The sequence below is a fragment of the Melozone crissalis genome, unplaced genomic scaffold, assembly GCF_028551555.1.
Source record: "Melozone crissalis strain CALT ecotype California unplaced genomic scaffold, PUWL_Pcris_2 ptg000057l_1, whole genome shotgun sequence".
In the NCBI taxonomy this organism is placed as follows: domain Eukaryota; kingdom Metazoa; phylum Chordata; class Aves; order Passeriformes; family Passerellidae; genus Melozone; species Melozone crissalis.
The window spans coordinates 7217453-7238965 of NW_026535835.1; the positions used below are offsets into that span (position 1 = coordinate 7217453).

Sequence of the window (21513 nt, forward strand, 5' to 3'; positions counted from 1 at the left end):
GGGCAACACAAACACGGAGATGGAGCCGCACTGAGGGAAACGCCACCGGCGGCCGGGCCCGCTGCCCCCCGCTCGCCCACAGCCATGAACCGGTCACGGCCCAGCCAAAGCCGGGTGAGGGATGCGGGAACCATCCCCGCCATTGCTGGGCTGCCTCATCCTTCATCCCGCGTTATTCCTCATCCCGCCTCAGCCCTCACACCTACAACACCGCCTCATGCCGCTTTATCCCTCATCCTGCCTCAACCTCACACCGCTTCATCCATCCTGTCTCATCCCTCACACGGACAACACCACCTCATTCCGTTTTATCCCTCATCCCCTCTCACGCCTCACGCCGCTTCGTCCATCCCACCTCACCCTCACACCGCTTCATCCATCCTGCCTCACCCCTCACACCGACAACACCGCCTCATTCCGCTTTATGCCTCATCCCGTCTCACCCCTCACGCCGCTGCTTCATCCATCCCGCCTCAGCCCTCAGACCGCTTCATCCATTCTGCCTCACCCCTCATTTCGCCTCACCCCTCACACCGTCTCATCCTGCTTTATCCCGCCTTACCCCTCATTCTGCCCAACTCCCCATCCCGTTTCATCCCGCTTAATCCCTCACACCGCCCCATTCCCTTTATTCTCACCCCTCCTCACACCCCTCATGCCGCCTCACCCCTCACACCGCCCCATTCCCTTTATTCTCACACCCCTCATGCCGCCTCACGCCGCCTCACCCCGCCCCCCGCCCGTTGCTAGGGAGCCGCCGTTGCCATGGGAGGCGGTGGGGCGCATGCGCGCGCCCGCGGGAGTGCCCGGATGCAGCGGGAGGAGGCGCTGCCGCCATATTTGCCCGGAGAGCAGCGAGCTGGTAGCTGCAGAGCCCTCCGGACCCATCGGCTGCCATCCGCCCCGCGCAGTCCCCGCCGCCGCCCCGCCCGTAGGACATGGACGATCGGGAGGACCTCGTCTATCAGGCCAAGTTGGCTGAGCAGGCTGAGCGCTACGATGGTGAGCGCGCGGGCTCGGGAGGCCGTGCACGGCCGAGGGGAGAGGGAGGGAGGGAGGGAGCGGCCACAAAATGGCGGCTGGGCGGGGGAGGGGGGCAGAGGCGGAGGAGGGGGCGCACACAAAATGGCGACGGGGAGCGCCCTGAGGGGCCGCTGGAAGCGGGGATGGGGGGCCCGGGCGAGGGGGTGTCTCGGGCCGGGGCGGGGCCCGGGGCGGGGGGCGGTGGCGGCAGGAGCCGGGAATAAAATGGCGGCCGCGAAGGGCGAGTCCTGGAAGGGGGGGCAGGGGAGCCGCCCCCGCCTCGAGGGGCCCCACAAAGAGACCCCGCTCCCCCTCACGGCGCCGCGAGGTCCGGCCGGCCCCGGCCCGCGCTGCCCCGGCCGGGCGGAGCGGAGCGAGGGCGGCTCGCCGCAGACAACGCCCATGCCGAGCGCTCGGAGGGGGAGCCCGGCCCTCGGCCCCTCACCGGCCGTGCTCGCGGGGGTCCCCGGGGACGGGGCTGCGCTTCTTTCTCTGCCTCTACCCCCGGCTGGAGATCCTGCTGCCCCTGGCAAAGCCAGAGAGAGCGAGTTCTCACCCTGCAGGGAGCGAGTACATGATTCACTGCCTAAAGAAAACGCATATGCTTTCATTATGTGGTAGGAATTATTACAGGTAGTTTCATTTTCCCAGCGTTTTCTTTTCATCCTTTTTCCCCTTTAAGTTTTTGTGTTATCTCTGATCATTTAATATCCGTGATGATTTAATATCTGGGGGAAAAGGGCTAGAGGGGAGGAACTGGCAACCCTGGGTGGTGTCTCTTGCCCCAAAAATGTCTGTCTTGCAGCTGTTCCTTTTAAACATGGTTCCCCTGCATATAATAGAAAGGGCCTTTAATTTTCTCGACTCTTCTAAGACTGTTACTTTGCCCTGAGAGCTGTGATTACTCATTTGAAGTGAAATAAATATATGTAAGTGGAATGTGTGAATGCAGCAACACCTCATTTAGAGAGGTAAGAAGACACTCCAAATATTTTTTGTTTCTAAATTTTTATAGACGACATGACCAAGTTCTCACCAAATGACACATTTTTACTGAGCTGTGCTTAAAAAACATCTGATAGCATCATAGCAGAAAATCTGAAAAATACATGTTTTGGAGAAAAAAGGAGAAACTAAAACAAAAAGAAGGCCTGAATAAAACTCCATTCATTTAGAGTTCTGATGGGAAAATAGGTTATAATTCATAGGTTCACTAAAGGAAAGCAGTAAGTCAGTCTCTGCAATAACTGAAGGACCTGGAGAAAGGGAATGCCCCCAAAAACCAGGTATTGGGGTACCATAATTAGCTTGGGCAGAGGAACACATCCATATTCCACAGAATGTGTGTTGAGGAGGGAAGGGTTCTCCACCTGGCAGGGATGAGTCAGTGCCACTGAAGGTGTTGGCTTTGGCTTGAGTGGAAACCCAACATCCTGGAGGAATCATCATCCTTGGGAGCTCTTGAGGCATGACTGTGGGCTTTTCTGAAGTCAGCAGTAAATCACTTTGTTAGAAGGTAACAGGACTCTACCCCATGGCACAGACCTGCAATGCAAACTTCCTGTCCACTGATAAAAATGGATTGGGAAGGATTATTGTCTTGGTGCAGCATTTCCCTGGGTGGACTTTTGGTTCTCCCAGCACCATGAATGTTTGCTAAACAAGCTGCCCAGAGCAGAATGTAGCAGACCTGTTGTGCTGTATTGCTTCTGAATGGGGATAAGACTTGTTACAATTTTGAAGCACTAGCTTAAGGTTGTCTTGTTGAAATCAGTGCTCTGGGTTTTAGGAATCTGGTTGGGTTACCATAATTTAAGATGCACCCTCTGATTCTGCTAGCTGCTGTAAATGCATCTTCACTTCCTTCATGTCCATGGCCTGGAAGAAAATGTACTGTAGATACTGTTTTATCATTTAATTCTCTGTTCCTGTTCAGCTGAAACAATTAAAAATGATTGGCATAATTTGTTCTTGTTAATGTGAAATAATGCAGTTCTGCCAAGATCATAGCTAGGACTGCTGGATAATTCTGTGAACAAAGTGATTTCAGAAGCAATGTGAGGAAAGAGTCAGCCAATCCTAATTTTGCTCCTCAGTTTGATCTTTGAGGTGCACAATTAAGGACCACAGTTATTAATGGGCTCATATAAAATGGGGTGATGGTAAGTACTGGCTGCAGATACATTGGAATACAAATCCTTTGGGTAATTCAAATATGAGTTTGACAAATCTTTTTGTGTTTAACATTAGAATAAGTGTAAATTTCTGTCCCATCTTTCTCCTGGAGACTGGAAGAATGGTGGGTTGCTATTTATGTATGGCTCCTGGCATTTATAGCAGCACTTATGGTGGGCATCCAACTGTGGCTTCTTTGGTGTTACTTACCTGACCCACTTAGGGAATTTCTGAAGTCTTGGGAGCTGCATTTGTGAACGGTTGGGAATCTAGTCCTGTGTCTGTGCTGTCCTCAGGATGGTGGCCCAGATTAAGAGGACAACTTTCTAGGTACTTTTGCAGTGTAAGTAGCACTTAAACCCTGATCTCCAGAGATATATTAAGAGATTTGGGTGTCTGACTATCTTCACAGATCTGCTTAGGCATGTTATGGCAAATCACAAAATGCCAGGAAGCTTAGTGGCAGTACAGGAAGCTTGGGGAGAAATCTCACTCACTGCTATTCCTTATTGGTAGGATAATATAGAACTAAATGCACTCCTTTTTTGGAAAACAATTGGAGTAAGTGATATTGTGGAACTCTATATCAAGAGGATGTAGAGGATTCCTGTAGACTGCTGCTGAATATTGAAACCAATCCCTCTTTGTGGAGGCTGGGAACATCTTTGTTTGAGGTGAGAAACATTCTGTGGCTCAAGGCAGTTTGAGCAGATACTTCCAAGTCTTGAACTACATCACTTGGGTGAGGTGAAATAGGGGAGTTTCCCCCTCAGAACCAGAGAATGGGTCAAGGTACAGGTAAGGAAAGCCCAGCCCACCATGACAGGTTTCCTGCCTCCCAGCACAGCAGGCTAACAGCAGCTCCTTTGTTTTAGAAATGTCTTTATCACAGGCAGGAACGTGTGCAGCAGTGGGTTCAGTTCAAGATTTGAACCCTTTTTAGGAAGAGCTGTCTCCTAGTAACAGGTCTTCAGCTTAGAGCCTAATGAGGAATCAATAAGTCACAAATTAGAATTCAAGTTGCATATTAATTTTGGTTTGCAGAAGATTGGTCTCTTTCAAGCAGATGTCAAGCACACTTCAGTTTTTTGGGTTCCTCTCCCCATGAATGGTTACCACTTCCCCTGTTAAAGCTCTTACTGCTATGGTGGTGTGGGGTGTGACTGCTGTCTCTGAGGTAAAAGGCAGAAAAATCTCAGCAAATCCCTAAGAATTGTGGGAATCCAAGAGTTAAAATATGAGCAAGACAGTGCTAAAGGAGTAAGGCTGTACAATTCTTTAAGTGGGAGTTGTACACACTGGGACATAAATTGACTTGTGATTATGAGCAGTGTGTGAGAGAGGGCCTTTGTCTGTAATGGCCTTCTTGAATTTCCTGAGGTACCAGGAGCAGACAAAGGAGACAGAATTCTGCAGTTGCATGGTGAGGTCCTCTGCAAGCAGCCCAGAAGCTGAACTGGTTTCCAGTATTAGAGGATTGCTCAGAGCAGATCTCAGTCAAGGGAGAGATTTATGATCAGGCCCAGGCTTAAGATGTTTGCTTTCAAACTGAAATGTTTGTTAGAAATAGTGGGGAAATCCTCTTGATTTGGAAAAGTAAATGTCCCCAGCTTGAAGAGATTAGAGGAATGATATAAAATGTTCCTGTTGCAAGAAGGACTTGTGGTAGACCATACAATTGATCATGCAGAAAATCCCACTGTTGCTAGGATAGCTTGGCCCTAACCTGTGTTCCTCCATGTGTAAAGGTACAGGGCTGTTTATTGCAGAGTCATGCTGCCAGGTTTGGAAGGGTTTTCACTGCACCAGCTGTTCCAAACCTTACACAAGGAATAGCAATATAACCCTCTGCTTTGTCCACAAATCATCATCAAGCCACTGTGCAGGTTGGATATTATTTGAGGTTTTTTTTTCTTCTCTGCCTGTTGGTTGTCTTAACTGGGAATCCACCTGTAAGGTTCTTTTATGTGATAAGGAATGCTTCTCATTTGTGCTTGAATTCTGGTCTGACCCTTAGAACCAGTTCAGTTCTCTAAATGAAAGGCAGGATTAATTTTTTTTCCCCTGTGAGCAGTTGTCTGAGCTGGTGACCTGAATGAGGCAGTTGAGAGGTCAGGGGGGTGTTGAGCTGGCAGGAGGGAATCGATTGGGATGGGTTCAGCCCTGTCTGGATGCCAAACACAGGATTCCCTAAGAGAACAGAAAAACCTCATGCAGGCAGTGCCATGGTGTGTTCAGAGCAGTTCCTGATGGATGGCAAGAGGAGCTGAACTTGCACTTGGTTGAATCTGGAGCTCAGCCGTGTAGTGAGCAGGGTGGTGCCCACTGATGCCAGGTGGAGGTTTTAGCTGTGGGAAATGCAGTCTGTGGTATTAATCTGCACAGTACATTCATCTCTTACTGAAGAAAGCACACTGGCCCCTATTTCTTCAGTTCTTCTCGTGTTTGTTCCTAGGAGTTTGCTGCTGCTAAGTTAGAACTTCTTGTTTGCTTCTGTGGCTCCCTCAGAAATGCCAGCCTGCTTCCAGCCCAGATCCCTTGTGGTTCCACTGGTGGGCTTTCTCTGTTCTCAACACTTGAGGCTCATATTCATGCCCTGTTTCCTGTCTTTCAGCCAAGTGTTTATCCATGTGGGGACTTTCCTTCCTATCCCATGGCAGCTGAGTTCCTTAAAGAACCTTGGGTGAGGGACCCAATGCCTCTGGGAAATCCAGGTAGACTGTTCCAATTATGCCTCCTTGTCCACGTGCTTCACTTGTTCAAAGCATTCCAGTAGATTTGTGAGGCATAATGGAAGGCCATGCTCTACAGGATAATGATTATGCATATACCCACTTATTCCAGGGTTTTTTAAGTGTAATTCCCATTGACTTGACCCCTAGTGAGTATTGGGTTCATGGTGTGTTGTAGGTCCCCTTGAGTGTGTGCTGGAGCCCTTCTCAAGTGAGCAGTGTAAACCACTTTGTGTTTGCAGCTATTAAAGCCCTGACTGGAGGTTACACACAACAGTTTAGGGTCAGACACTTCAAGTTGCTGTGACTTGTTGCTGATCATCTTTTGTTCATTGCAAGAATGAACAAGTACAGGGCTAACACTTGTACTGAGTCTTTGAATACTGTTTATAGTCTGTGATCATCTCTGGTAGACACAAGGGAAGATTTTTCTGCTGTGTCCTCCACCTCCTCACAGCTCACAGGATGCTCAGTTGCAGCTTTCTGCTCCTGAAATGCTGGAGGAGGTACTGGGCAGCAGCTTAGAAGCTTGACGATCCTGGTTTGCCTTATTGCCCTTAGATCAGGGCAGTGGAAAAGATTAAACTTCCCCATGACTTTTTAGCTTAGAGTAAGGCTTGTTCTTTGTCTTTCACTTTACACCCCAATCCCAAGCCTTGCACCTTGCTGTCCACAAACCCTTTGTAGGTGCCACCTCTGTCCCAGCCCTTGGTGCTTTCCAGGCTCTGCCTGTGTGTCCCTCCTGGTGGCTGGAGGTGACTCAGCAGGGTTTGCAGCATTTTAATCATAGTAGAATATAGGAACCTAAAAAATGGCCTGGTCATCATCATGACAATTTTGTAGTATCTTAGGCAGTTGTTTGGAGTCAGCTTTTCCATAAAAATACACAGACCTGGTCAGGCAGTGTGTGTGTGTTGTGGTGTTTCCTAACCAGCATCAGGTGCTTGGGGAAGGATCTAAATCTAGGACAAGCATGTCATCCTCCAGAATATTCCCCTCTCCTTCCACAATTTACATTTTTGGGATTTCCTGCTCTGATGGCGGCATGAGCTGACAGTAGCACAATAAGTGACAGCCACAATCACCTGAGAGGCTGGAACTTAACCACTTAAATACAGTCTGTGCCTCTGAATCTGCATAACACTGCTTCTTCCATAATGCAGTGCAAGCATCTCTGGATTTTGTATGCAATGAGTTGTCATTCCTGCAGTAATCCTTAATGAAATGTAATCTCAGACTTGTATTTTGTCTTGAATGGTCTCTGACTGAGCTTTCCCCTTCCTTGTGGAAACTTCCAGATAGATAGGTAAAACTGCACTTACAATAAAAAATAATTTCCTCTGTTGCCGGTGTGGGTGACTTTATTTTTGTTTTCTGTTGGAGGAGATACAGATAGGTTTTCCCCTTGCTTTTGGACTGCCTGTGTTCTTAAGATTTTTCATCAGGCTTAAGTTTTCAGGGCTGGATTATGGCTTTACCATGGAACATCAAGGTATGTGAATAATATTTTGTCTTGTTGAATATCAGCCCAGATTTTTGTATTTTTAAGTAAAATTGGGCTCTTTACTAAACTAGAAACCTTTTGTGGGTAGCCTGATAAAGACTGATAAATGTTTTGTCTTTGGGTGGGACAGTTGTTTATGGGTGGGATTCTGATCTGTGGTTGTGTGGTTACCTAGTGCCAAAATTAGGATTTTGTGGGGGAGCCCTTTCAGTTCCTGTTGTGGGTGTTGGGAGGTTGTACCCAGTGCGAGGGTGCTGCAGCTTCACAACAAATGGAGGAACCTGAGGTGCTCCCCCATCCCCCAGCATCCTGTTCCCAGGGGCTGTCACTGTCAGGGAGCCTGTTTAACTTACCAACAACTCAGTCATAAAATTGTTGGGGTGATAAGGGCTGTTTGCTGATACGGAGCAGTTGTGAGCCTGCTTTCCTTTGGCTCCCTCCTTTCTGTGGTTGTGGCTCTGCAGGAGGAGGGGAATGACCTCCTTTGCCACAGTCTGAAACACTGAGCCAGGAGCTCCTTGTAGGGCAGGGGTTTGGCTTTGGCTCTGCACCAGCTGTTGCTCAGCTGAGTTGCGTTTAGCCTCTGTTTCAAGAGCTTGTAGATCTTCAGACTGGTGATAGATAAAATCCTGTAGGACCCAAACAATTAATTAAATTGGTAATGATGTGTTTGAATGTACACTGAGAACAGCTCCTCATTTACAGGGAACAGCAAGTCTTGTCTATAGTTTTTTATTTCGCATTTTCACACTACACAAATGTGCTTCTAAGGAAGAGGTTGTGAAGGAAACCTGTAGAACAGTTGATAAAATGTGCCCTTTTTGGCCCAGTTGTTGCAGTTTCCTGACACAGGGCAGAAGATCTTGGAAGCTGTTGCTGTCCATGTTCCTCAACCACCACACTTCTGCACTCATGATTCCATGTAGATCATTGTTATATGGGATAAGTGTGAATGGATTTGTGTTGTCTTCATTAAGAGGCAGATTTTCTATAAAAGCATTGTGTGCATCCAGGAGTATGACTGCAGTGCTGTGCATTTAATCCCAATGGATAAAGCACAGTTGTAGAAACCCTTTAAAGAAAAGGCAGCATCTTCTGTAACCTCTGGGTTGCTTCTCTGAAGGCAGTAAATATTAGCCTTAAAAACAAGACCTGCATTTTGTTCTGGAGCTTGACAAAGATACCCAGCTCATGAAGACTGCAAGTCTCAATTCCTGATTGTCATTTTTATCCCCAAGAACTGTCAGACATCTTAATCTTGAGCATAGCTCTGTTGTTTAATAAACTTCAAAATATGAGATGGCTTAATTTGCATAATTTTAAAAATTCACAGCTTTTAAGTAGATTCTTTGTATGAATGGGATGGTGGGGTCGTCCTTCAGAGAAGAAATCACAGTGCTTGCTTTATTTAAGTAGCAAATTGTAGCTATATTATATTGCCTGTAGCTTAACTGGCATCAATTTCTTATGTTTATGTTAATATTAATTGTGTGAACATGGAATGTTCTAGGGCAGCTCTCACATTCTTCTCACCATTTTGCAATTGCAGGGTGGTGTTTTCAACAAACTTTATCAAATCCTTGGTGATTTTTTTTGTTACTTTATGTGATTTGGAGAAGCAAAATCTGCTGATAAAAATAGAACCACCATAAAGTGTTGTCCTCCACATATGGAGACCTGTTGGAGACTGATAACACTGATCTGCCAGGGAGCCTGCAGTCTCCATGGCTGCAGTAGCTTGTGCCTGTTCAGGTTGTGATTTTGACATCTCAGGGCCAAAAATGAAAGTTAAGCTTCATTTGTGTGTTTAACACTGTTCTTCTAATGTGTCTTGAAGAATCCCAGTGTGGTTAGGTAATGAAAGGGTTACAGCCTTCCTTCAGTGGTTTAATCTTTGCTTCCATTGGAGTGTAGGAAAGTGGCTTTGGTTTTGGTATTGATTTTAACCTCAGGTTTAGAAATACTTTTCAACAGGTTTAAAATACAAATAGATATTAATTCATATTTTGTGTGTTCCTTTTCAGTGTGAATGACTGCTTGGCGTGGGTACATAAGGTTGCTGTGGGTACACTCAGGATGATTTCTTTGTTACCACTCCAAGCACCAGATTTTTCTTTTGGATGTTCATTTTCCTAGTAACAGTACTCATACATCTCTTCGTGTATTCAAATCTGGATTTTATATTTTTGTTAATTACTACATTACACTGTATTCCAGTTGAAAAATCAGTAAAGCATCTTGTAATTCCTCAGATTTTTATCCTGATTGTGTCAAGAGCCAGATCCCATTTGCTCACCTTTTCTCACTGTTCTCTGCTTTTTCCAGAGCACTCTGGAGAACAAACACTCCTGTAGGATTGTGCTGATAACTGTTATTAATTTTGAAACCCTTGTAAAATCCCAGATGAATATCAGATACTTCCTTTGTGCATGTGCTGATTGATTTGTTTGGAACACTCCAGGGTAAAAGTGAGGAGTAGCTGGATTAAAGGAGGGAATCTAATTAATTTCCTGAGTTCTCATTAATGTACAGCTTGTACTGAATGATTTGTAAGATGCTTCAGGTGTGAGAATAATTGCCTGACCTTTTCCTCCTAGAAATGGTTGAATCAATGAAGAAGGTGGCTGGCATGGACGTGGAGTTGACAGTGGAAGAAAGAAACCTGCTTTCTGTTGCATATAAAAATGTGATTGGAGCCAGGAGAGCTTCCTGGAGAATAATCAGCAGCATTGAACAGAAAGAAGAAAACAAAGGTGGAGAAGACAAATTAAAAATGATTCGGGAATATCGGCAAATGGTAAGAGGGAGTTGGTCTTAGAGCAGAATGTCATTTAGTTCTGGTGCCCTTGCCATAAACAGCCCTGCTGTTCCAGGCTGCCTCTGCTGTGCTGACCTGGAGTGGGGTGGCAGCCTTGGGAGGCTGGAGCTTGTTCCTTATCTGGAGAATCAATCTCCTGGTGAAGGGGAGAGCTGTGGTGCTGCTGTGTAAACACTCAGGAGGGCTCAGGGCTGTTCCCTCAGTGCATCAGCAGCTCTGCCAAGCATCTGAACTGCACTGGCTCTTCCCTGCCTGCTCAGGAGGCCTCATTCCTTCCCCTCCAGCCTCACTGACCCCAAGCAACTTAATTTTTTAATTAACCCTGTCAGAGGAGGTGTTTGGCTGTTAAACTTCCACTTCCTATAAAAGTTGCTTTGGATCATACAGTGACACTTTCTGTGATTCTCTGTCCTAGAGAGATCAAAACATTAACACTGGAAATGTCTGTGGGGAAAGTTCTTCAGACTCTTCTTGGCTCCTTCTGTCACTCCTGTTCCTGGGGATGTCCTGGTCATCCCAGCTGTGAAACCTCCAGGGCCTTGCTGTTTTCTCTCTCTGAAGAGAGGGAAAAATTGATCCACATAACTTCATGCTGACTTAGTCAGTGTGTGCAGCTTTACCTAAAATGGAGAACTTGCAGCAAGCTCTGACTTGCCTTGGTAAGGGCTAATGAAAGCTCCAGCTCTCAGTGAGTTTGTTCCCCCTGCCCTAAATGATGGTTCAGCACAGAGCAGGCAGCCTCCCATGCTATTTAAATCCCACACACTTCTGCAGAGACTTCATCTCCATTATTTGAGGACATGTGCCTCCACATGGTTCACATCTTCACTTCCAGAGAAACACTGGAGTCTGTTCTATCACCTGGCACTGATTCATATACCAGCAATGGAAATGATCTTGCCTTGGAAATCTTCTCCCAGGAATGGCTCTGTCTCCTTGCTGTTGACTCACAGGGTTTCTGTTGCTCCATGGAATTGTTAAAGTTGGGAGTTTCTAATTTTATGCTGGCATGCTGATGGGATGAGACTCTGCCAGTTACATACAGTCCCAAATAACCTTTTCTTGATGGGTGTTTCCTAAAAGAACATAGAAAACAAGACAAAAGCTATCCAGTGATTAAATTTGTTTTACATTGTGTGTTTTCCAGATTCTTTTGCACAGGGTTTTGTGGGTGGTTATCATCTTCTGCCAGAGATCCTTTGGTGATGAAAAGACTTTTCTCCTGCTTTTGAAAGGACTCTAGAAATAGCCTTTATTCTGATCTCTTTTGTAAAGTATGTCTGACATTCTGGATGGACTGGGGTGCAAGAAGTACAAGTTTGTAGTGCTTGAGGTGTCTGAAGGATGGAGAGGCCACTGAAGTCAGTGTTATGCCAGCTGATAGAGCTGTGAAATCCTCAGAGGGAGCAGCTGTCAGAGCTGCACAGGAGGAGCAGTGCCCTGGACTCTCACTGGTTCCACACTGGAGGAAGGGTGGCTGTGTCTGCCCAGCTCCACAGGGACTCCTACAAGAGGTTCCTGAGCATTATCTGAAAGCCAGATCCTCTTAGTGGCTGCTGGGAGACTTAATAAGGGTTGGCATCTGCTCTGAGTGTGTGAGGGTTTGGCAGGGTGGCCTGGGAGCAGGGACATGGCCCAGGTTTGGATGCTGCTGCTCCCTGTCACTGCTCAGCACTCCTGCCCTGTTGTGCTCAGTGCTTCCCTGGAGAAACAGCTTCAGCAGAGTTCTGCTCACTGTGATTCTCTCGTCAACAAATTCTGCCTATTGTAGCATTTTCCAGAGTAAGTTCATTGCTGGGAAAACCTTTTTCAGACTTGAAAGGCTCTGAAGAAGGGAAAAACATCCCAACTAACCAAACCATCCCCCCCAACCCCCAAACCATGTTTGGGGGCCAACAAGGCCAAGTTTAAAGCAGTGAGGAGTTGGAAAGAACCAGAATCTCTAAAATAAACATTTCTCATCTACCAGAAGCAGCTGTGAGTGCTGCTGCAGTAGGAATTGAAAATTTCTGTAGTGTTTTTTGTGACAGTAATTCTTTGCTGGGTTGGGTGTGTGTCAGTATTTGCTGTAATTCAGCTCATGGCTCACGTGGAGGTTTTTGAGGTGGTGACCAGTGTGAGCTGGGGCAGAACTGCAGGGCTGGGCTGGGCTTGGCTCAGGTGTGCCCTGGGCAGTAGTGAGAGATGGAGGACACCAGACTGTGCCTCTCCCCAAGCCACTTCAGCTGAATGGAGCCAAACACATCCACAGCCATGAGGGAAAATGCCATTTATGTGCTTCCTTTGTACACAGGCTGCTCTCCTGGCTCCTGTGGCCATTTGGATCCACAAAAGCCCCTGAATTTCTCATCTCTGATGAGAGCACACTGAGGTTTGTGCTCTTCATCCTGCAGTGGGGTGTGGCACACAGGGCAGTTCCTCCCTTGCAGTTAAATCAGATCCATTCCCACACCATAACACAGATATTGACCTGCCCCTTCCTGCTCTGGGGATGTGGCACATGGAATTTGTGTTCCCAGTGCTCTCACTTCCAGCCTGGGCTGTATTTGGGGCAGCTGCCAGGCTCTCCTCCATCCCCCCTTCTTCGAGAGTGCTCACTGAGCCACTCTGTCTGGAACCGATCCTTTTTGTACAAGAGCTTTTAGTTTTGTTGTGGGTTTTTTTGTTTATTTGTTTTACTCTTAATCACCTTGATTTATATGAAATCTTTTAAAACTAAGCTTGCTCAGGACATTTCCATTGCCCTGGACAGCAGCTGATCTCTGATAAGTGTGACTGATCCTTTAAGCAAAGCTGGAAAAGGTCTGTCTGAGATGAAATAGAGTTTGTACATGTGTGGTTATTTAACTAAAGAGGATTAGAAACTGATTTAATTCTTTGCAGTTTTGCTGAAGATCTCTCTGCAAAAGAAGTCATTGAAAAAGAGGATCAAGAGGAAAGAAGTTTGCAGGAACTGACTGCTGGCCAAAGGTTTTATAGCTTTTGTAGCCCAAGAATATATGAAAGTAGATTCTTCTCAAGTGACCATATTTCAGCACCTTTCTTAAGTATTTGTCACATAATTAAGTACAGCATCTTATTCTTCCTGTGAATGTCAGGGCATTCTGACATTTGTCCATGAAATTTGCTGACAGTTAATTTACCTAAAGGAACTTTTGCAAATCTGTTACTTTGTACAAGTCAGTGTGTGTGTATGTGCCAGTTTATTACTTATTTTGGAGCTGTAATTTGAACCTTTTGGGTATAACTGCTGTGGTTACAAACCCAGATAGTTTGGGAGCTGTGTGGTGATAAAAGGATTACAAGGAAAGGAAAATGCTTAAAGGAAGAAGGAAAGCAAATGCTTGGGTGGGAGGATAGGAAGGGATGATGGACTGAGTGGGGCTGCTCTGTGATCCAAGACTTGCAGTTTCTTTAATGCATTTGCTTGAAATCTCTCCTTTATATGAAATCAGCTTGAGCCAGAGTTCTCTTCAGTGTAGCTGTGAAAGTTCTGTGAAATCATGAGAAAGCAGCAATGGATGGGAGGCTGTGCATGAAACCAAGCACTGCTGCTGGGCTGACCTGGGGGCTCAGAGCCCCCCTGGTTTGGGCAGTGGTGGTGGCACAGGGGGGGTTTCAGCTTCCCTGGGTGTGCTCAGTTCCTTTGCCTGCAGGTGTGAAACTCTCTGTGCTAAACCCTGACCTCATGGGCCTTGCTTTATGTTTGGAACTGGAAAAAATGAAGGTTCATGTGAATGTTTTCAGTTCAGATTATTCAAATCCAGTATCTGTTTTTAAATAAGGCTTTATGTGCTGTGTTTTTGGCCACAGATTTCACTGTCAGTGTTGACGATTTCTGCTTTTTCACTGAGTTGCTGCGCTTTGTGTTTTTCACCTGCTTCTGGAGCTTGTTTTCATCTTGTACCTGACCTTTGTGTGCACATCTTGATTCTGTTCTGATACTCCATGATTTTTGTCTTAAGGCTCTAGTTTTAGAGCTTTGCCTCCAAGGACTCACTAGGACCTGTTGTGAAGGTGCCATTTCACTCTGGGGTATAATGGAGTTGAGCTGATTCAGGTTAATTACCTTCAAATTGTCCCCTTTGCTGTTGCCACTTTTAGGGCAGCCTTCTGGGATCAAAAATGGAAGGAATTGAATTGTGCAAGCCTTGCAGTAAGGAATTACATCCTGAGACAAACAGTGCAATGGTCTAGCAAGATGTCTTCCAAGGAATTTACAGTTCCACTGTTCAGTTCCCCATTTCATCATCCATCAGTCCCTGCCTCTTGTGTGTGCCAGCTGAATGTGCAGAACTGTTTTGCTTAATGCACCTGTGGAGCAGCTGCATTTTATTTATTTTGCTTCTGTCTTAACCCTCTTTGGAATTTCATGATGTTACCTGCCTGATATTTGGGTACTTTTGAAAGCTTTTAGGCTTAAGTGCTCATCCTGCTCCCTCTTCTAATTTTTTGTTACATTTTTATTCTTCTTTATAGGTTGAGACTGAACTGAAGTTAATCTGTTGTGACATTCTGGATGTACTGGACAAACACCTCATTCCAGCAGCTAACACTGGCGAGTCCAAGGTTTTCTATTACAAAATGTAAGTAAAGGCCTGAAATAGAGACAGAAATGTTAAAATACACTGTTGTGTATTGCAGCTCTTAGATGTAAGAACAACAGTTTTAATTGAGTTGCTGATGTAGAAATCACATCCCTGCTTGGGTTTTTTTATTTTACATCAGCTGAACATTTATGAAGAGAAGAAAAGGTGTGTCTTGTAGTGATGATTTAAAATTCCCCCAGCTCCTGGTGCAGTGTGTAAATATCTAAAACCACTTTAATTTCAGCTGTTAATTTAATGGCTGGTGGGCAAACAAGGATTACTGACTTCCCACTGTTTCTGTTCTCAGGAAGGGGGACTACCATAGGTATCTGGCTGAGTTTGCCACAGGAAATGACAGGAAGGAGGCTGCAGAGAACAGCTTGGTGGCTTACAAAGCTGCTAGTGACATTGCAATGACAGAACTCCCACCAACACATCCCATCCGCTTAGGACTCGCGCTCAACTTCTCTGTATTCTACTATGAAATTCTTAATTCTCCTGATCGTGCCTGCAGGTAGGTGGGATATGGGAATGCTGTGTGAGTACCAGCCAACGCAGGAGTAACTGCTTTTCCTGCTTTCTTCTGCTGATGTTTGCTGTGATTGGTGTCAGTTCACTGGGAAGATTTTTAACATTTTTTGGAGTCCAAGCTGTCACCTGTTTGTGTGGGAGTAATGAGAGGCAGCACAGTGATAACCTTGAATTGATCAGCTAATGGCAGCTCAGAGCTTGCCAGGTTAACTCTGTGCATGCCCTCAGACTGCCCAAGGTGTGAGATGATTTAACTTCTCTTGCACAAGCTGGAAGGGGTGGTGGCACTGATTTCTGTGGCCTGTGCATGTACAGAGTGGCAGTGATTGGAGCAAATACCATTCCTCTAACACGAAGTTTTTAGCAGCACTTAATCAAGATGTGGAAATGCTTAATAAAACAAATATTGAATAAAAAGTTTCTTAAATCACATAAAGTGGCTGGTGTTAAATTGTGCTTCTGGATTATGTTCAGCAAGGTTTGTTACATCTTTGTTGTGTCACTGCAGGTTGGCAAAAGCAGCTTTCGATGATGCTATTGCAGAACTGGATACACTGAGTGAAGAAAGCTATAAGGACTCTACACTTATCATGCAGTTGTTACGTGATAACCTGACACTATGGACTTCAGACATGCAGGGTGATGGTGAGTGAGTGCTGCTGGGAAAGCTCCTCCTGAGCCAGGAGCAGAGTGGAAATGGAGAGCCTTTGGTTTACTTCTGTCTCTCCTAATAATGACCCTCCTGTCCTGCCTTAACACTGACCAGGTGACAGGGGTGACTCTGGGGCCTTTGGAGCTCTCACTTGAAGGAAGGAGGTGTGGAATTAGCAACACTTTGTTTGTCCCTCCCCACGTGACTGTAAAAGCAGTGACTTCATTTATTTAATCTTTTCTTTCTTTCATGCTCATCTCTGGCTGTCATTCCAAGCAGTTGTGACCCTCCAGTGCAGGAGGGAGCACTGCAATGCTTCAGTTCCCCTTCATTCCAGGTCACTCCATGTTCTCACTGCCACAGCAAATGCCAAATGTGCCCCTGGCAGCACCAGAGGGTGGGACATGGATTTCTTCTGTTCACTAGCAAAGGACAGCACACATTTATGAAGTGGTTTTGGCTCACTGAATGCACTTTCCCAACAGTTAAACTTTCACATACAATACTTAGTAAAATCTACTCATTTTAGGGTTTCTCTCTTGGAGAGACAAATGAAAAGAGCTGACTTCTTTACTTTTAACTTGGAGGGGAAGAAATAAGTCCTGCTAAGATTATTTTGGGTACCTACAAATGCCCAGAGCTTAGAAACAGCACTGCTGAACTTCACATAAATATGTGAGTGTCTTAAATTATTGGTAAGCTGTTCTTGTAGCCACACAGCATTCCTGGGGGCACTTTACTGGTGCTGTGTCCATTTGAAAGCAAGTGCAGCATCTTTTAACTTCCCAATTTCCTCTTTTTATGTGGGATGATGGGTTTGTTTTGAAGTGTTGTTACTCCATAGCTTCTCACTCTGCTCTTGGGGCTGCTGAGGCTGGGAATGCTGTAAATGTGTGGGGTCTTGGCTCCTGGTTTACTCCACATCCCAGGAGCTTAAGGCTCTTGCACCTCCCTTTTCAAGGATTATCTCTGGACCCTGGATGGATCTGTAGATTTTTCTCCAAACACTGAAGTGTTGAATGCCTTTCTTGCCATGGGTAGGCATTGGAGAGGAGAAATGTATTTCAAATTCCCTCCATTTAAATAAAACCTTTACTTTTTTTTACTGGGGCCAAATACCCTGGTAGTCTGTGGAAGCCATTTTAGTGCAGTAACAAGGTTGGATCAGTGTGGGACAGTACCAATCTCTTCCAAACAGTGTCTTCCAAAAGTTCCTGATTTGCCCAGAGCTGCTGTCTCTCATGGATATTGTAGAAGTTCCACAGGATTATTTACAGGCTCTTTAGATGTTGAAAAAAGAAATAGAGATCTAAATTTCTTGCTCCACATCATGGAAGATATTTTTGTTATTCCTGAAGCAGTTCAGGTTGTCCTGGTTACTGATGCCAGGAAGATAATGATGACAAAATTGAAGATACTGCAGGACTGCTTAAAGTCTTGGTGGAATTCTTCAGATCCAGAGAAGTGATTATGTAGAATGTTCAGACACAGGTGCAAAGTTAAGTTTCCTCATACTTTGCCAATACTCTGAGTGCATTTCCAGCTGATGGTTCCAGAGCTCTACATTCCCAAATGAGCAGACCTTTGAACAATAAATCAGTGGTGCCACAATGAGCTTCCAAGGGATGGGAGAGGCTTGGAAATGGCTTGTTCTTTGGCATTAAGCTTTTCTCTATTTCCATTTCACCCCTTTAGGGATGTAAGGCCAGGCTTGCCCCAGCTGCTGCTCACCCATCCCAGTCCCTGTAGCTTTCCCATGGCCCAGATGAGTGTTGAGTTTATTTCCACACTTGTAATTTCATCTCCGTATGATTCCTGTTCTCCCCTTCTTTCCTGCTGTATAGATTCCTAAAGGAAAGTCCAACTGTTCATTTCCTAAAAACTCTACTTTGTAAGTCTCTTGTTGTGGCTCACTGGAGTTTTCAGTGTCAGTTTTCCTGTCACTAACAGTGCCTGCCTCTGTCACCTGCTGCTGACAAATGCTTGTGTCCCTGCTGCCACTCCTGTGGCACCTGTCCCTGCCCAGGGGTGATGTGCTTGACCAGGATCCAGAGTAACTCACATGGTTGGGAGCTGAGCTGCAATCCTGGATGGATAGAAGAATATTTGGGCATGGGAAGTACTCACAGTGGCCTGGTAGAGGAGTATTGCTCAAGTGTGTTGGTTAGAGCATGCTCAGATCCTCTAGTCTGGGTTAAAGCCTCTGCTTTCCTCTCTTAAACAGAATTCTGTCTATAAACTTTATTGTTGTTGAATGTCCTGTGTTCCTCTTCCAAAATCTACTTCCTATTTTACCTGGTGGTAATCCTCAATCTGGACATGCTCTGAGCAAACATTCTGGTTATCTGCTGGAAGTTACCAGTCTCATTTGATTGGGTTTTATTGCAAATGAAGTTTTTAGTTACTAATTTCTGTTTATTGCCCTTAAGAGAGTCCCATCTTATGTGGTTACAGATAATTGTAAGCATTTTTTCAGCCTCCCTTACCAATTAAGTGACTTGTGCATGTGTGATGGCACCAGCTGAGGTACCTGGAGCTTGCCCAGGTACAGCAGAATTTTGGTCAAGCCCTGCAGAAGGTGTTGCATGGAGCTCCCTGGGGCAGCTGGAGTGTAACCAAAGTGCAGGAGTCTCATGGACAGCCCCACTCCACTGCATGGCACAGCCTGTGGAACAGAGACATTCATTTCCACAAGATGTTTTTATTTAATAACCTTAAACCCAGGGTTTCTGTCAGGTTGGACTCACAGCAGGGTGTTTTTTATACACTGAGGGCAGGAGTTACCAAAGGTAACTGTGTAAAATTCCCTGTAGTGCTTTGCTGTTGAGGCTTGAGTGGGCTTGGGCAGGAAAGGAGATGAGGGTTTGGGGAAGGGATTTGCAGATCCAGGGCTGTTGTTCCACAGCTGCTGCCGTGGTTTCTGCCTGGGCTGTGCAGCCCTTGCTCACCTGAGTGGTGTCAGGTTTCAGGGCTGGGTTTGTTTGTCCTCACACGTTCCAGTGGCCTGGCTGCAGTTGTGTGAGGGTGCAGGTGATTCCAAGGCTTTGTTTCCATGGGAATGCTTCACTCTGGAGCTGGCAGTGTGGAGTGGGAGAGTGAGTGTGTACTGCATGAAAATATTAATCTCTGGGTGCTTGTTGAGCTGTTCTGCAGCTCTCAGTTTGGAACGGTAACGTTTTCCTCCCTTCTTCCCACTTCCACAGGTGAAGAACAGAATAAAGAAGCGTTGCAGGATGTGGAAGATGAAAACCAGTGAGACACAAAGGCCAACAAGAGAACCCATCTCTGACCACCCTCCCCCTTCCCCACAAAAACCCTCAGTGTCACTCTGAGAACCACCAAATCTGACTTTTACATTGGGTCTCAGAATTTAGGTTCCTGCCCTGTTGGGTTTCTTTATTTTTATTTTTTTTACACAGTTTAAAAGTTCTTAAAGGCAAGAGTGAATTTCTGTGGATTTTACTGGTGCCAGCTTTTAGGTTCTTTAAGACACTAACAGGACTGCATAAAGGCTCTTTCAGCATTACTGTGTTGTCTCTGCCAGCTGTGGTGACATTGCCATCAGACCTGGATGTGACACCCTGAAGGCCGTGTAGGGAGAGATTGGTCCTGGCCAGGTAGTGCTCATTGTGGTGGCATCTTTCTTTTTTTATAACTGTTTAAACTGAATTTTATACCAATGTTTCAACTTAATTGGGTGTTTAGCTTGAAGTTGCGAGGTTGCATTTGGGACATTTCTTGTAGTGGTTTTACTGTATAAAAACAAAAAGTTTCCAAACTGCTGAAACGTTGCTGAAAATCATGGTGCTGGTAACAGTTCAACAATCCGTGGCTGCTCATTCTTGCCTGTTCTTTACTTTCCCTCCAAGCAGGTTAGCATTGAAGGTGGCATTGATAAGCCTGCATGCGTGTTCAATATTTTTTCTTTTCTCCCTCCCCTCTCCCCATCTCCCTTCGCTCGCTCAACCTCTTTTGTTCAGTATGTGTAACTTGAAGCTAATTTGTACTACTGGATATCTGACTGGAGCCACAGATACAGAATCTGTATTGTTCTTACTGAAACACAGCATGGAATTAACATTAAACTTAAATAAAACAAACCTAAATTAAAAATGCCAACCATCACTATGAATTTCTTTTAGGATAATTAATAACTTTCCTTTGTTGCTTGTGCTAGGAACAGTTGGAGGGGGAGAGAGCAGCAGGAACAGCCTTGTTCTTCAGACAGGAGCTAAGGAAGATGTGGTGTGAGCGTGAGTTGTGCTGCTGGGAGCAGCCCTTTTATCCAGTCTTGCCCTGTGTAAATCCCTGGGAAATGGTTGGTGAATTCCTCCCACCTGCTGTTCAGTTCCTTAGAGGGAGAGAAGGGACTCAGGTTATCTGCTCTGCTGGGATAACCTGCTCCTTGGAAAGGACACAGAGCTGGGGTCAGCTTCCCCCAAACCATGTAAGGAAAGAGCACCAAAGACAAGGAGAGTTGGTTTTTTGTAAAAATTTATTCAGCGTAGTCTGGCAGAGGTTATACACCAACACACTGAGCACAGCTGGATGGCTGCAGTGTGTCCACATTCCAGCCAGGAGCAGGGCTGGACAATGGCATCAGGAACCAGAGCAGGAGAGGGAGCTGAGGCTGTGAGAGGCAGCAGTGGGTGGGAGGCACTCGGGGCTGGCTGTGGCTGCAGCAGCACGGAGGGAAGGGTGTCTAAGGCAGGTGGGGCTGGGCTGTGGGGCTGTGCCATGGGTGCAGCAGCAATTCCCCATGCAGCCCTGCACCCTGCAGCTGTTTGCATTGAAGGAAGGTGCTGAGGAGGAGCCTGAGCTGCAGCCAGCACCTACCCCTGTGTCCCTGGAGCTGTGGGACAGCAGCAGTGCCTCATCCCTGGTAAGGCAGCACTGAGGCACTGCTATAAATACTGTGGGAACCAGAGTTCCAGTTCTGGAGCAAGAGGAAAAGCCATTTTTCCTGAAGGTGCTCTGAGCCCGTGGAGCTGTGAGGGAAGGGGCAGTGGGGCCTCCCAGACAGGGAAAGAAAGGAAGTGGGGGAAGCTCATGTTCATCCCATGGCCAGCCCAGAGCAGTGTAACCTCTGCAGTTTGTATTACATTGTGTTTGTGTGGATATGAAAAATTCCTATGGTATAAAAATAGAGAGCAAGAAATGGGACAGCTGACTTCAAAAAAAGATAAAAGTCTCTGGCTCCTGATCAGTGAAGTTACATCATGGGTTTTTAAGGTTATACCTTGTAACCATAAACTAAAACCAACAAAAATTCCAAATCTAAAACATAAAATTTCCACATCAACTCCATCTCTCGTAGTGCATCTCGTGCTTGGCTATAAAGTATTTACAGGTTTTACTCATTTACACAATATGGCTTCACTATATTTGTAACACAAAGCATTAAAACATCTCCGAGCAAAATTCTTCATCAAACATTCTGAATACAAAGTTTGGCATTTCAGTGATTTGGCTGAGAAAGCAGCAGAGTT

At 45.8% G+C, this 21513-nt stretch overlaps 1 protein-coding gene across 1 annotated transcript; it reads left to right on the forward strand.

The window, feature by feature from the left end:
* The first annotated feature begins 811 nt into the window (after window positions 1-811).
* On the forward strand, window positions 812-20143 carry YWHAE (tyrosine 3-monooxygenase/tryptophan 5-monooxygenase activation protein epsilon). The gene is made up of 6 exons (XM_054287485.1): window positions 812-1002; window positions 10032-10231; window positions 14732-14838; window positions 15149-15355; window positions 15881-16017; window positions 19228-20143. The coding sequence occupies exons 1-6, from the start codon at window positions 939-941 to the stop codon at window positions 19278-19280; spliced, it is 768 nt and encodes a 255-aa protein (XP_054143460.1). The 5' UTR covers window positions 812-938; the 3' UTR covers window positions 19281-20143.
* The last annotated feature ends 1370 nt before the right edge of the window (window positions 20144-21513 follow it).

Excerpts from the sequence above, each read along its gene's own strand:
- YWHAE (XM_054287485.1), top strand. The coding sequence starts at position 939 with ATGGACGATCGGGAGGACCTCGTCTATCAGGCCAAGTTGGCTGAGCAG. Across the intron at positions 1,003-10,031 it reads GCAGGCTGAGCGCTACGATG|AAATGGTTGAATCAATGAAG; the intron begins GTGAGCGCGCGG and ends TTTTCCTCCTAG. Across the intron at positions 15,356-15,880 it reads TCTCCTGATCGTGCCTGCAG|GTTGGCAAAAGCAGCTTTCG; the intron begins GTAGGTGGGATA and ends GTGTCACTGCAG.